Source organism: Gymnoscopelus braueri (assembly GCF_963280865.1).
Source record: "Gymnoscopelus braueri genome assembly, chromosome: 5".
Taxonomy (NCBI): Eukaryota; Metazoa; Chordata; class Actinopteri; order Myctophiformes; family Myctophidae; genus Gymnoscopelus; species Gymnoscopelus braueri.
In genome coordinates, this window is record NC_137606.1 from 10,624,316 (window position 1) to 10,640,083 (window position 15,768).

The window sequence follows — 15,768 nt, forward strand, 5'->3', positions numbered from 1 at the left end:
TTATGCAATCAGTGGATTCTTTAAAGGACAAATTTATTTTTTATTAGTTTGTAATGATAATAATTAAAAGATGAGTGTTTAAAAAAAATCCTTTATTGCTTTCTATCGTTTTTGCGATTTTTAACTGGGGGGCGGGGGCATTCATGTAATTGGTAAAAATGTTTTTTTTTACACAATAAGCAGGCTATTTTTATATCTGCAAGGCCTCAGGGCAGAACCTCTGCCCCAAATGTTTCACATCGGTCTGTTATAGCGCCACCAGGAGGCCTTTTTTCATTTTTTTCCTTCCTTGGCCTAGTGGGGATGTGCGTGCAAAATGTCACGGCAATTGGACGCATGCAGCGTTCATGATTTGAGGCATTTTGTACAAAACAGGCCATTCCTGCAAACTTTGGAAGCAAATCTTAGCCAATAAGGATGGAATATGAACAATCCAATTTGTGTGATGACAACATTTGTAGGAGGAGTAATATAAAAAAAATTGTTTTGTTTAGCAAAAGAGATGATATAGTATGAGTCTCTCACTGAAGTCAACCACTTTGTATATGAATCAGAGATGTATAAAAGGAAGTAGTCACTAGCCTGGAGACAAGTTGTGTGTCAAATGTCAACATTAGGAATGTAAGGCTTTTGCATTCTGTTAAGGCAATTGGCAGACAATGGAGGGCAACCTGAGAGGTAAAAACATTTATTTTGTCACATTTTTTTCCTATACAAAAGCCCTTTTTCAAAAGGTATTACTTCATACATTGCAGGAATGACAATAATAATAATAATAATAATAATACACTGGTTAATTGCAAAATTACACATATATATATATTTATATATATATATTTGATATCCAAAATACATTGCGTATAAGAAGTAGCACAGTTCCCTTTTTTGATGAATATTAACGCTCTTGAAACATGGTAGTTAAGGGTACATATTTAAAACGTTTTCTTCATGCTACAAAATGACCTGTTCCTTTTTATTTGTCCATTAAAAGCTAGGAGACCTTAAGAGAAGCTGGCTGTAGATATTATCTGTCTGTAATTTGTATTTATTTATGTTTTTTTGCATAATATACCTGGCAAATGTTAAGGCACAGGATAAGCTGCCAATTCCAGGGGTTATTAGGCAGGAGACGTAATTTAACAATGAAAAGCATCCATGTTCATCGTATGTTGTATATAATGTATCAAAAAAATCCCCTTAAGTTGGCTATTTGATTAAGACTCAAGCAGGCATTTGTGGTAGAATTAACTAGACAATATCTTGTGCACTTCAAGGCACTGAGGACGTTACAAAACCAAATTTCAGAAATAATAACGATAACAAAAAAAAACATACAATGTAAAAATGTATTGCCCAAATGTACAGATAAAAAAACCTTAAAATGAACATACTATGTAGCAGAAACGGACTTCAAAAGGTTTGCATTTTTGACCGAGGTCAACTCGTATTAATTCTCTTGATTTTCTTTTAATACTGTGTCACATATGAAAATAACTCTGCTTAATTTATACAGTAAGTTGCTTTAATGCCTAGTTGACTGTTGCTTACAAAATAATAGAAAATAGGTCTGACGAACGCACAGCATTCGCGAATCTGAGGATTTCTTTGTTTCATCTTGTCATACTATTATCGGTTTTGATAAACTACTTATTCCCAAGTAATTTATTTTCAAGTGTCCACTTTCAGTTATTTTTTAAAGTAATACTTTTTCTCTTTTTTTTCCATGAAGAAGAACACTAACACCTGAATGTGGACATTGCTTTGAACATAATACTGTTACGTTAAGCTTGGATCCTGACTTGAGATGCATATGTGGTTTGGCTGTTTGGTCTTTATATCAACAATGACTAAACTAACATTCAAAATCACATCGCTCTCCAATTAAGATCCAGACCTGATACACTGGAAAAACTGTATATTGATGGCTAAAATGACATGACTTTACTGTAAAGTCACTACTTGTGACTTTACAGTTGAGTTCTTTGGGTTTAGGTCCTGACTGGCCTTGATGGAAGGAAGAGAGACCGTGACAACCACCGTTGTCAGAGTCCACTTCAAAATCAAAATTTGTCAGAGCTCTTGTCGGATTTAGAGATTCCAAAGCTATTCCAACGGGCGTAATATACTCTGTAGCCTTGTGGGTATGGATTAGCACTCATGCTAACCGTGCTAAAAAAGAAAAGGCACTTTGAATAAAAGCATCCACCAAGAGGTTTTTTGGAAGAAAAGAAACAAAAATTGTAGATGTGCACTATTACTGAATTCAAGCAAGTAAATGCTGCATAAAGTATCTTTAGGGTTCATCGTATTTTCATCAGTGGTGGAAAGTAACTAAGGATATTTACTTAAGTGCTGTACTTCAGTAAAATGTTGAGGTATTTGTACTTTACTGGAGTGTTTCCAATTTCCAATACTGTTACTTCTACTCCACTACATCTCGGATCCAAATATTGTACTTTTACTCCACTACAATTATTTGAAAACTTTAGTTACTAGTTACTTTGTAGATTTTAGAAATTAGCCGATCTACAAGCTCACAATGCGTCACATCGCAACGTATTGTGAGCTTGTATATCTACTATTTTCAAAAGATTTGTGTACATTTGAAAACTTGAAATTGGACATTGTGCATAATGAGTACTTTTACTTTTTGCACTTTAAGTACAGTTTGATGCCAATGCTTTAGTTATTTTACTCAAGTACATTTTGAATTCCGGACTTTTACTTGTAACAGAGTATTTCTTTATTGCAGTATTGATACTAAGTAAAAGATGTGAGTACTTTTTCCACCACTGATTTTCATTGACCACAGAGTGTAGGCTATAGTGATTCATTTTTCATAAAAACAAATTCTGCTGTACGGTGTATAACGTCTGACAAAGTTTGATTTTGTTGTAGGGTATCCCTTTATACGCATGTTTCACAAACCAGAAGACATTCACATTAATACTGACTTGGTCCAGGCAATGAAACATCTGGGGAATGGCACAGCTGGAAAGGCAAAACAGCCTGGCAAACATTTAACAGCCTTGGTGTGTGGGCCCCTGAAAACATGAGACCTGGGTTGAATTACCATCACAAATTGTTTCAATTACTTCTTTTCCCCCCCTCTCTCCAGCACAATGGAGCCAATGGGTATGACTCAAAAAGTGCATACACTGCCCATCTTTCACTCCAGGGCAGCTAGACTTTACGCAAAAAAACACTTGCTATGTAATTGAAAAAGATTTCAATTAATTGTTTGACCTCAAGGGTCTGGAAAAACATACAGCGCTTCCAACTCTGGCCTTTCCAACTCTTCTCTAAGCCTTTCCAGTTTGGAGGATAAATTAAATTGTTGAATGGCATATTCCAGTTGCCAAAAATTTCATTCAGTGCTGAGAAAAGTCCATTTCTCCGGGAGATTGCCCTCCCCTCCCCTACAAAAGGTTTGTCCAACGATTTCCAGAAGACCCTCCACACACACACACACACATATAAAGGGACGCAGACAAACGGATGAGCAGACGAGACGAGACGAGACGAGACGAACATTAACGTTAGACAGATGTGGCCGGGAATCAGAGATCCCCCCCCCCCCAGCAGAGCTGGAGACGGTTGAAAAAAGGCAGATGCTTTGAAGCTTTAAATGTACATAAATGTACTGAGGAGAGGCTGTTAGATTGAGACCCATATAAGACTATAGGCCCATGTCTGGTATAGAGGGGATGGAGGGGAGGAGGCTACTGTCCACTGTCCCGTTCCTATTGCTGTGACTGTGTGGGTTGTCATCGTGTCAGAGTTTGGGAAGGCACTTTCACTGGCCTGTAGGTGCAGCTTTCCAGAGGCATTATGGGTAGGAGAGAAAGGCACAGGAAATACAGACGCACGTCCAAATACAGAAACAAAACATGGAAACAGTCACTGGTCTTGTAAAGTTAAGTAGTATTCCATCTTTTTGGACCATAGGCATCCAGTTGTTTATAAATTCTTGCATATAAAAATCTCCTTTAGTTGTAGCATCCTTCATTTTGCCGTTTTAAGAGCAGGGAATCTTCTCGAGAGCACAAGTTTCCTCGTGAATTCAGTCCTAGTTGGTTTGGCGTTGTCTGCGAGTGCACGTCAGCGATTGTTGGCTTACCCAGTGAGCCATAGTCGGCTACTAGACCTCCGTCTAAAACCGGGTTATAACTGGTCTAAAAGTGAAAGTTCTTTCACCGTCTAGGCTAAGCCTAGACGTTGATTACCTGTTTTTTAAGCATCTACATATAGACCGTCTATATTATAGACGTCATCTCAACGGCTATAATATAGACAATAGACGCTTAAAAAACAGCTAATCAACGTCTAGGCTAAGAATAGACGTTGGGGGAAAAAATCACTGTTAGACCAGTTATAACCCGGTTTTAGCCTAGCCATTAGGCGTATTTTAGACGTCTAATAGCCCGAAAAATGCTCAGTGGGTAGTTGCATGGGGAAAAAACTAGCGAGGTTTTAGGGGGGAAGGGGGGGGTGCATGGTCAAAGGTGGGGGTGTGTATGTATATTAGTAGTAACTGCCCAGGTGGGACGGGACGTGGGTGTTGGGGTGGCGGGGAACGCTGGGGTTGGGGTAGATCCCCGCGCCGGGCGAGCTCCAGTACGTGGGCGTGGGTCCGAAGAAGTTAGAGGAGCTGACGGGCATGGACGGCGGGTGCACGGGCGACACGAAGTTGACCTTCTGCTGGTGCGCGTGGTAGGAGGGCACGTAGGCCAGGTCCGAGGGGTACTTGTACATGGAGGACTCGGTGGGGTGCGGCTGCAGGGCCTGCGCGATGCCGTGGAAGTCGAACTTGTAGGCGTAGCGCTTGCCGTGCACCTTGGTCATGATGTTCTTGTCGTAGTAGTAGCGCAGCGCGCGGCTCAGCTTGTCGTAGTTCATGTTGGGCTTGCTCTTGCGCTCGCCCCAGCGCCGCGCCACCTCGTCCGGGTCGGTCATCTTGAACTCGCCGTTGGTGCCCTCCCAGGTGATGCAGCCGGCGTTGGCGCTGTCGGACAGGAGCTCCAGCAGGAACTGCCACAGCTGGATCTGTCCGGAACCTTAGAGAGAGAAAAGAGGGGTAGATTTAATTTAAATAAAAAAGGAACACCAGGTCAAGAACAGAACTCCACCACTATTGGGCAGGGGTGTAAAGTAACATTACAGTATATTTACTCAAGTACTGTACTTAAGTACAATTTTGAGGATTTTTTTACTTTACTGGAGTATTTCCAATTTTCAATACTTTTACTTCTACTCCACTACATCTCAGAGGCAAATATCGTACTTTTACTCCACTACAATTATTTGAAAACTTAAGTTACTAGTTACTTTGCAGAATCAAATTATCACATTAGAAAGCATACATTAACCACTTTAGCCCTATTGTATACCTAGGCTATCTACAAGCTCACAACGCGTCGCATCACGCCGCATTGTGAGCTTGTAGATCTGCTATTTTCAAACATTTTAGTACTTTTACTTTAGGTACTTGAGTGTATTTTGATGCCAATACTTAATTGTACTTTTACTCAAGTAACACTTTGAACACAGGCCTTTTACTTGTAACAGAGTATTTTTGTAATGTGGTATTGCTACTTTTACTTAAAGTTAGGGTAAGTGATTTTCTTTGGTTGAAAGTGTTAAATAGCTCTATATTCTGATAGTACTCATTGCTATAGAGTGTTTGTTCAGTAACAGGAGTCTCCATGTCTCTCCAGCTCTTTATTGAACAGAAAATTCATTTTCAGGTCAGGATACCAATTTTATCCAATCAGGATAGACAACTCAGTCAGGATGCAAATTAACACATTGATTGCCAAGATCGCATATATGCGTTTTTCAAATCCATCGCTTGATTGCCGCAATTCTGAAAATCGCATATATGCGTTCTTTGGAATTGTCATTGTTTACAGTTTTTCACAATTGTTAACACACAAAAAGCTTAACTTCATGTACTAATCGCTCGATTTGGCACTACTTCACACTCCCTTATCTGCATTAGACTCTGACTTTCCTTCTTTACACTCATCACTATCATTACATTATCACCTTGTTGTCCAAACACTACACACAATGTTCAGTTGTTGCACACACTTCTCACATAAAATCTCAAAGCATCAATCTACAACACACCTTGTTATCCAAACACTACACACAATGTTCAGTTGTTGCACACACTTCTCACATAAAATCTCAAAGCATCAACCTACAACACACAAATAGTCAAATCTCTAAACATTCAGGTCTGGTGAGCAATTTGCACCACCGGGCTGCTCCAGTGCGTGAGTGGTTCCAGGACCACCCACATTTTTCCGTTCTGTACCTTCCACCTTATTCTCCTTTCCTGAATCCCATTGAGGAGTTCTTTTGAGCTTGGAGGTGGAAGGTATACAGTATAAACGGAACCCACAGAGCCGGGTCCCACTGCGCAGGCCATGGAGGAGGCTTGTGGCGACGTCACTGTTAGGGTGTGAATCTTCTGCTATCTCACGATTTGATTCGATTCCGATTCTTGGGGTCACAATTCCGATTCTTTTCCGATTTTTTCAAAACAAACGATTCTCGATTAAAATATGTTTTTTTTCCAATTCAAAATTGAAAAATGTCATTATACAAAAATCGTGAAAATCGATTGCAGCCCTAGTCACTGTTGAGGCCTGTCAGGGCTTCATACGCCACTCGAGGCGTTTCTTCCAACGCTGCTTGGACAGGGAGAACATTGCCTATGATGTGAATGAGGCCCTCTGGCCAGACATGAACCGGAGGCATGATGCCTAAATCATGTAGAGAAATTTTTGGCTGCATATTTGTGTTTTGTTTTATGTTTGACTATGAAAAAAGTAGGCCTACATACACTGAGTCATTTTACAAAATAAATTGTCAATGTCATTCATATGGTGTGTTCCATTTCTATGATTGTGTTTTAAATTTTGCCCTGCAGTGTGCTGTAAATGTTTGGTAGTGTGCAGCACATGCTTATTGTGTGTACTGTAATGAATGGTATGTGTGTGTCATTTGAAAATATGGCTGTGTGTACCAAATGAAAACACGAGTTCCATTTTGTGAACAGTTAAAAGATTTGATGGCAAAGAGTCATCTTGCAAAGGCAGTGTGGGGTTTAGCATTTTGTGTGTGAGGTTTTCAGTTTTGTGTGTGCAGTTTTGAGAAAGCCGTTATTGTTTTGAGAAACGTGTGTTAACAATTGTGAAAAACTTTAATCTGTGATCGCGGTGTTCTGTGAATTTTTCATCATCAGTTTCGTTTTCTGTTTACATCACACTCACCGAGTTCCGGAGTCATGACGCAGATTCCGTTTCCGGTTCTCGGAAGGCCTTTTTTAGGCATTTTAGGCGAGAATAGGGAAAAACAATTTTTTTCACACGGTATAAAAAACTAACGGAGAGCTCTAGTTCTATTTTCTTTAGTCTGGATGACGGACAGCCATCGTCGTCGTGTATCACATCGTACTGAAGGCCGATCGCCGATCTGCGAAAACGTCACATCCGGTTATGACGTATGGACTATTTGAGCCTGTTTGGGGGGGTCGAGCGAGTCAGCGAGTGATCGAGGCGTCAATCTGCTGCTCTCTGCTGGTAGATCTGTCGTATGTGTTTAAAACTGCAGCCAGAAAAACTATTTGAATGAAAAATTACAAAATAACAACAACAAAAAAAACACTAAAATCGCTGGCACAGGGGTGAGTACATTATGAATAAACTCTGGCAGTCAATGTGTTAAACAAATGAAATGGAATGGAAGTGGTGACACAATGAAATGAGCAGACATAATTGGAACTGGAACACTATAAAAATTAAGCTGATTAAATGGGTACTCTCTCCTGATTGGCTGACGTTTTGTCACCTACCTGAAAATGTATTTTCTGTTTATTAAAGAGCTGGAGAGACAGAGAGACACCTGTTACTGAACAAACACTCTATAGCAATGATTACCGTCAGAATATAGTGCTTTAACATTTTAACACAAAACGTTTAGTTTTAACCAAAAATTATCACTTACCCTACCTTTATGTAAAAAATGTGAGTACTTTTTCCACCACTGCTGTTCGGACAAGAAGGTGCTAATATGAGGTGCTGGAGACATTGTGCAGATCACTGACGCAGAGAAACCAGACAACAGGTTCAGCAAGGACACAATCGCATTTTATTATAAAATGTTCAAAAACGTAACCATCGTTCATCATCTTACCTGGGTTGGCTAGACGGCTACTGGTAGGACCCAGAATCTGGTAGGGATCTGTGGGCAGAGAGGGAGAGAGAAATGTCTTAGTGGCAGTGGTTCTCAACCAGTGGTCCGGGGACCACCAGTGGTCCTTAAGGTGGTTTCCAGGTGGTCCCCAGCTAAATGACCCTTTTAAATCTTTTAACTCTTGAGTGTGTAAAATGAAACCATGAGATGAAACTCTTGAGAGTGAAACTCTTGAGAGTGTCAAATGGTCCATTTGTCTACAGATCCATTTGTCTACAGATCCTTTTGTCTATGTTTAGTCTATATATCTTGTATAACCCCGATATCATTCTCAGGGGTGTACGGTGTGTGGTTTGGATGTGATAAGTTAGCAGATCCCCTGGGCTAGTCCACACGTGGTAAACATGGTGAAAATATATTACTAAGGTGTAATATTACTAAGTCGATAGCTTTAAAGCACAGCTCAAGACCTATTACTTCACTCTTGCTTTTAGCAGATTCTTTGGTTGATTTTTAATTCCTCACTGTATTCCCTATTTTAATGTTGTTTTATGCCTTTGCTTTTGTTTTGTGTGAGTGGAAGAGAGAGTCACGGTAGTTAAAAGACAAGAGTCTGATAACTCCATCCGGAGGATTTAGTGAATTATCCTCTGGGGCACGTCGACACGTGGTGGACCCTCCAGGGCAGATCCTTTTGTCTATGTTTAGTCTATATATCTTGTATAACCCCGATATCATTCTCAGGGGTGTACGGTGTGTGGTTTGGATGTGATAAGTTAGCAGATCCCCTGGGCTAGTCCACACGTGGTAAACATGGTGAAAATATATTACTAAGGTGTAATATTACTAAGTGAAAATATATTACTAAGGTGTAATATTACTAAGTGAAAATATATTACTAAGGTGTAATATTGACAATTGTGTGAAGATATATTACTAAGGTACACAAGGTACACATGTAATATTGGCAATTGTGTGAAGTGTGGATATTTCTTTAGCTGTGTTGTAGAGGACAGTGGTCACTACATTTAAGTTATATCCATTTGTGTTGTAGTTGTGTAGTGGCGAGGGCCACTGCATTTTACTGCATTTTACTGCTTTTATTTTATTTTATTTTATTTTTGTTTGCTTTATTGTTGAATTGGTTCTAACTGTAATTGTATTCTTGCTCTGTAAAGCACTTTGAGCTGCATTTCATGTCATGAAAGGTGCTATACAAATAAAGTTTATTATTATTATTATTATTATTATTTGATTTCATTTTACGCTCTCAAGTTTAAATTAGTAATTTAACATCTGCATTAGCTAATTAAAGAATTGTTATTTTGATGAATGTTGGCCTGACATCTCTCCTATGGTACCAACATCAATACAGCATGGAATTGTGGACAAAATCGTATCCAACGATAACAAAATATTCTTGGGTCTGAGAGGCTAAATCTCATCAAATGGTCGTTTTGTGGCTCAAATGGTACCTAGTTTCTGTTTATGCCTATTAGCATTCCAGACTTATTAACCCATTAAGGCCTGAGGTTCCGATTCTACAAATGTCTTCTAAACCAAATTTTTCTGAAAAAACGTATGTTGTTATATCAGTGGTTCTCAAACTTTTTCATGTCAAGGACCTCCAAAATTATTTATATGTACTTGGGCCCGCAGACCCCCATCTCAAAATATTTAGTTCCAGGGAACCCCGCAGATGCAAAGATTTGAGTTGAACATGTTTGCTTTAGAAATATATATATATTCAAAGGTTTTCACACATTTTCATGATTGTTTTAAAATAGCAGATCTACAAGCTCATAGCAGCTTGTATATCTGCTATTTTTGAATAGACAAAGTATAACATTATTGTTTAAGTGGTTACACAGATGCGTTCCCGGCTTCTATGAGTTATTTTTTGTAATTTCACAGTCTGCTGGCAGTGTAAAAGTCGACTGAGTGAGACTGGCATGTGGTAGCCCACCTCTAAGAAGAAATGAATTGACATAATACATGGCACTAATGACACAGCCCTGCATGCCTCTCTGTGTCTCAATTAGAATAAATGGCTAAAACACACCAGTACAGTAGCTGAGGATGGTGCAAGGTGCACAGTGCTTACTGTACTTATTCCCATCCATTCATAACACTTATAGATGAGTCAGGTGAAAAGCTGAACCAGATCTAAACGTCCATTTAGAACTAAGACATCTGACTTTGTCGACTTCATACATTTGTCCCTCTCCACTGTCACCAGACCGTATGATATGATGACTTTGTAATACTAAAAGGCATAAACTGATACTATAAGACATGATAATTTGAGAATCTTACATTTAATTCCATAGTATTTATATGTATTTATATATTATATGAATGCACTATTTAAACTTGCACGCACGCACGCACGCACGCACGCACGCACGCACGCACGCACGCACGCACGCACGCACGCACGCACGCACGCACGCACGCACGCACGCACGCACGCACGCACGCACGCACGCACGCACGCACGCACGCACACACACACACACACACACACACACACACACACACACACACACACACACACACACACATACAGTGCATGCATGCATGCATACATACATACATACATACATAGCATTCTATTCTATTCTATTCTATTCTATGATGTTGAGTGATTACCTGGCTGGGGTCTGGGCTGCTCAGTGGACTTGGAGACATTCTGAGTAACCACTGGCGAGCCTGCGGAAGGAAGGAGGGTTGGGGAAAAAAGAGTGTGAGAAAATGAGAGACCAAGAACACAAAGAGGTACAGAGACGGGGACACAGAGAGTGACAGTGGGTGAGAGGGCGGATAAGGGAGAGAAATTTAAAAGATACATTTAAGCAAGGCGAGAGAGAGAGAGAGAGAGAGAGAGAGAGAGAGAGAGAGAGAGAGAGAGAGAGAGAGAGAGAGAGAGAGAGAGAGAGAGAGAGAGAGAGAGAGAGAGAGAGAGAGAGAGAGAGAGAGAGAGAGAGAGAGAGTCACTAGGGCATGTATAACCAGGCTACACATCTTAATGGCATGTCAGGGTCTGGCCAAAGCAAACAGAGCAGAAGCTTGTGGCTGCACCCAGTACTTTTAACTACCCGCTTCTCATGGTCTGACAGCAGGCAGAAGGTTTAATCTTTGGTGGTCTGCTTTTGCATGTGTACTTTGTGGATGTTGGAACTCCCCTCTGGACGGTCCCAGACATGGGTCAGATGGTATTAGCACATACTTGGGGCGTTTGGCTGAAAATGGCACAGAGACTAGCCGGGTGGGTGTGGGTTGATGCCGCAGAACAACTCAGGTAGTTTAATGCCTATCCTATCCTATCCTGTCCTATCTAGTGGTGGAAAAAGTACTCAAATATTTTACTTAAGTAAAAGTATCAATACCACAATATAAAAATACTCTGTTACAAGTGAAAGGCCTGTGTTCAAAATGTTACTTGAGTAAAAGTACATAAGTATTGGCATCAAATATACTTAAAGCACCAAAAGTAAAAGTTGAAAATAGCTGATCTACAAGCTCACAACGCGTCGCGATGCGACGCACTGTATTTTCAAATAGCCTAGGTATAAAATAGGGCTTAGTGGTTAATGTATGTTTTTTTATATAATAATTTATATCTGCAAAGTAACTAGTAACTAAAGTTTTCAAATAATTGTAGAGGAGCAAAAGTACATACTACAAAAAATTGGAAATACTACAGTACTTGAGTACATGTACTTAGTTACTTTACGCCACTGATCCTATCCCATGTTGACCGGCTCTCTCCATCCCTCTCTGTCCTCAGGAGCTCTCATTGCCTCACTGAGTTTCAAGTGAGTCCATTCTCCCATGTAAGTTTAATGCAGTGGTACCCAAGTGGTGTGCTGAGGCACACACATTATTATTGCAGAGGCAAGTTCTATACCCCCTAAAAAATATATATATATATTTTAGCCACTTTCAACCTGGCGACCCTATTTGGGTCATTATACTGTAGTTGAAAATGCATTCTTATTCTTATTGATTTAAAAAAAAAAGTTTTGTATTTCTTTTTAAATAGTGAAAATAGCTGATCTACTATAGAGCACCGAAGTCCTGACGTCACTCGTTCATCCCCAGGTTTGCGGAAGTAATTTCTCTATGGAGAATAACATTGGGTCATCTTAGAATCGTCTCATATAAGAATTGTGGTCCAAAAATAAACACCGCGTGTCGGCGTTATTGTCAGGGAGGAGGTTCTGTATCGTTTATGATAGTCAGTCACTTATATTTGATACAGTCTGTTTCTGGCGAAAATGTAACTAATTCGGCGGAAGTAACATTAGCGTTTTCTCACCGTCAGTTGATGCTTCATATCCATAAGAGTCAACCCGCCGGGGTCATGTGTTTATTTTTGGAACACAGTTCTTATTTGACGCGATATTCAATACGTCTATGGGATTCAGAACGGGGGTGGAAAACTGCAAACCAGGTAGACAAACAAAGGATGTGTAAATGACGTCAGACTTCGGCGGTCTATTAAGCTCACAATGTGTGACATCACAACACGTTGTGAGCTTCCAGATCTGCTATTTTCTGCTATGAATACAGGTGTGTGTAGAGTTTTTCAATTGGTGTACCTTGACATGGGCACAAAAAGTTTGAAAACCACTGATTACATGCATAGATACTGTATACTCTTTAAGTAAATGTATGCTGCTGTATATAAGGCAAACACATTCTCATTGTGAGACCTTCTATTGCTCAGGAGGCAGAAAGGAGAGAAAATATGGTTTCTCATTTATGGGTAATTTCACTCTCACATAGGTCTCATTTGTTTCTTCAAAAATTGCTTAGGAGCAATCAAGACAACCAAAGAGGGTTGTCTGTATACACTGTAAGTTGAAATGTAATGCTCCCCTCTGTTTGAGTACACTTCATTGGTACACAATACAGTAAGTGCAATCATTCGTTCATTTATGAAGTGCATTGTGGAATTTATATGCAACTATACCCTGTGTACAATTTCACCATGTGCAATAACCAACAATTCATATTTATATAGGTATCTACCGATACTGCTATACCAGCCTCTACTTGCATTCTAGCAATTTCTTGAATGTCTTCAGGGGGTGAATAGTTGTAAATAATTCAAATGTTTACCAACCGCCCTTGTGTGCCCACATACCTGGGAATGAAAAGTATACTGATTCGGATTCTGCAGTGTGTGCCATAGGCTGCCCCACCGACTAACAAACGAGGGGAGTTGTGATAACGAGCCCTTGTGTTACTGAAAAATATCACGATACCCTTAATTATGAGATGATGACTGTCGGGAGGAAAAGTTCAACAGTTCAACCATAAGTGATGATCGTATAGAGGAAAGTTTTGATCACTGCTCTCACCTTTGCCACTGTGCATGTTGTTTGACCATCCTGTCCGCCGTACAGCATCATATGAAGGGTCTAGAAGAAAAGAAAGAAAAATCAGAGAAAACAAATTGATTATTCTTTTGAAATATATATAACATATATATGTTATGGGGGTTCCAAATGGACCCTTACAGGTCTGTAACTGAAATGGATTTGGTTCCATTTGTAGACTCTCAAGAGTTATGGGGGTCCTTGAAATTAAAAGGTTTGAGAACCACTGATCTGGGAATAAATACAACATTTAAAAAAATATGTATAAAACCAGTAGTGCAACATCAACTGAAGCATTCAAAATACCAAGCGATTGATTACTGTAAATGATCATTACTTTGGCTATTCAAAAATAGCAGATATACAAGCTCATAGCCGCGCTATGAGCTTGTATATCTGCTATTTTTGAAAAATCGTGAAAATGTGTGCAAATCTTTGAATATATATATATATATATATATCTTCTATGGGGGTCCCTGGAACAACATATTTGACAAAGATTCACTTTAAAAATATATATATATTCAAAGATTTGCACACATTTTCACGATTACCTTCCACACCTGCACTTGGGCGTGACCATGCGCGCGCGCGCGCACGCGCACACACACACACACACACGCACACGCACACACAAACACACAATTAATTTAATGTAGTTTCACTGTGAGCTTGTAGACCCGGCAATTGTCACTATATTCGTTATACAACAAAGTATAATATAGGGCAGGTGGTTAACACATTGAATGCCAATCGCGTAGATCTACGCGAACCTATTTAAAGCCGCAGCGTGCCAGTCGCGTAGATCTACGCGAACCGCCGATTCCCATGTTAATCGCCCAAGGTGCACTTTCCGAATTTTTTTGATCCATTTCCGTTTCCGGTTTTCGGTCGGAAACGGAATTATTCGGGTTCCGGTTTTTTCGATCGTATCCGCTTCCTGTCTGGGATCCTGTTTAAAACTTTGTTGTTTTTCTCCTCGCTGATCACTGTTTAGCGTGTATCGGCTGTAGCTTCAAGATGGCGGCTCGCATTTGGAAACTGTTTTCGCTGGACGTTTCTCACGGATCCGCTGTGTGTTTAGAACCAAATGAACGCGCACTTTTAACTTATTTAGCGAGGTCTGTGGCGACATGATAAAAACAAAAAAACAACAATAAAACGCTGGCACTGGTGAGTACATTATGAGATTAAACTCTGGCATGGAATGTGTTAAAGGGATATTTCACTTTCAAAAAAACTTTTGGTCATTTTATCGTCTACTCAGGCCTTTGTGAGCCCCCTAGACCGTTTTTAAGTTTCTTGATTCAGTATCTAGATATTTGATATTCATTTTATCAGACACGCCCCCTTCCTATACAAACGCATTATAACTTCAATCTCCATTTTTGACATATTAGATTCATCAAAAACACCCGTCCTTGGTTCTGGTGACTCACCCTGCCCTCCTAATACGCGAGGGGCCGTGTTTTTTCGATTACTTTTTTCATTTATTTTTAATATTATTTTTGGAAAATGAAAAAAATTAAATACAATAAATAAATAAAAATACGATAAATGAAAAAAGTTATCAAAAAAACACGGCCCCCTCGCGTATTAGGAGGGCAGGGTGAGTCACCAGACCCAAGGACGGATGTTTTTGATGAATCTAACATGTTAAAAATGGAGTTTGAAGTTATAATGGGTTTGTATAGGAAGGGGGCGTGTCTGATAAAATGAATATCAAATATCATACTGAATCAAGCAACTTAAAAACTGATTGGGGGGCTCACAAAGGCCTGTGTAGACGATAAAATGACCCAAAGTTTTTTTGAAAGTGAAATATCCCTTTAAAGGGTACACAGCACAACAATGTGCTCGTACGTGTAACACGGTAGGGTTTTTGCTCTCTTTCCTGGCATCCAGAGTCACAAAAAATGGCCTGGGCATCAGAAACTGGTTTTAACCCCATCCGGGAACCCATCTCTGTCATTTTAGATTTCTTTGGCTAATCAAAAACAGCAGATCTACAAGCTCACAGCAAGTGCCGCGCTATGAGCTTGTAGATCTGCTATTTTTGAAAAATCGTGAATTTATGCAAATCTTTGAAACTATATTTTTTAAAGCAAACATTTGTCAAATATTTTGTTCCAGGGACCGCCCAGAAGCAAAGATTTGAGTTACAAATGTTCGTTTT

General features: G+C 39.7%; 1 protein-coding gene across 9 annotated transcripts in view; it reads right to left on the minus strand.

Moving 5' to 3' along the window:
- Window positions 1–672: 672 nt before the first annotated feature.
- The window catches only part of fli1 (Fli-1 proto-oncogene, ETS transcription factor), a 72,295-nt gene continuing 57,199 nt past the window's right edge, over window positions 673–15,768 (minus strand). For 6 of the 9 annotated variants that reach the window (XM_080428118.1, XM_080428121.1, XM_080428117.1 and 3 more), the window contains 5 exons: window positions 13,575–13,634; window positions 10,858–10,917; window positions 8,206–8,253; window positions 8,022–8,111; window positions 673–5,057 (listed from right to left, as the gene is read on the minus strand). In XM_080428118.1, the coding sequence (XP_080284244.1) occupies window positions 4,525–5,057; window positions 8,022–8,111; window positions 8,206–8,253; window positions 10,858–10,917; window positions 13,575–13,634 (791 nt within the window). In that variant the 3' untranslated portion in view covers window positions 673–4,524. The remainder of the gene's footprint in view (window positions 5,058–8,021; window positions 8,112–8,205; window positions 8,254–10,857; window positions 10,918–13,574; window positions 13,635–15,768) is intronic. The other 3 variants (XM_080428123.1, XM_080428122.1, XM_080428120.1) reach the window with 2 other exon arrangements.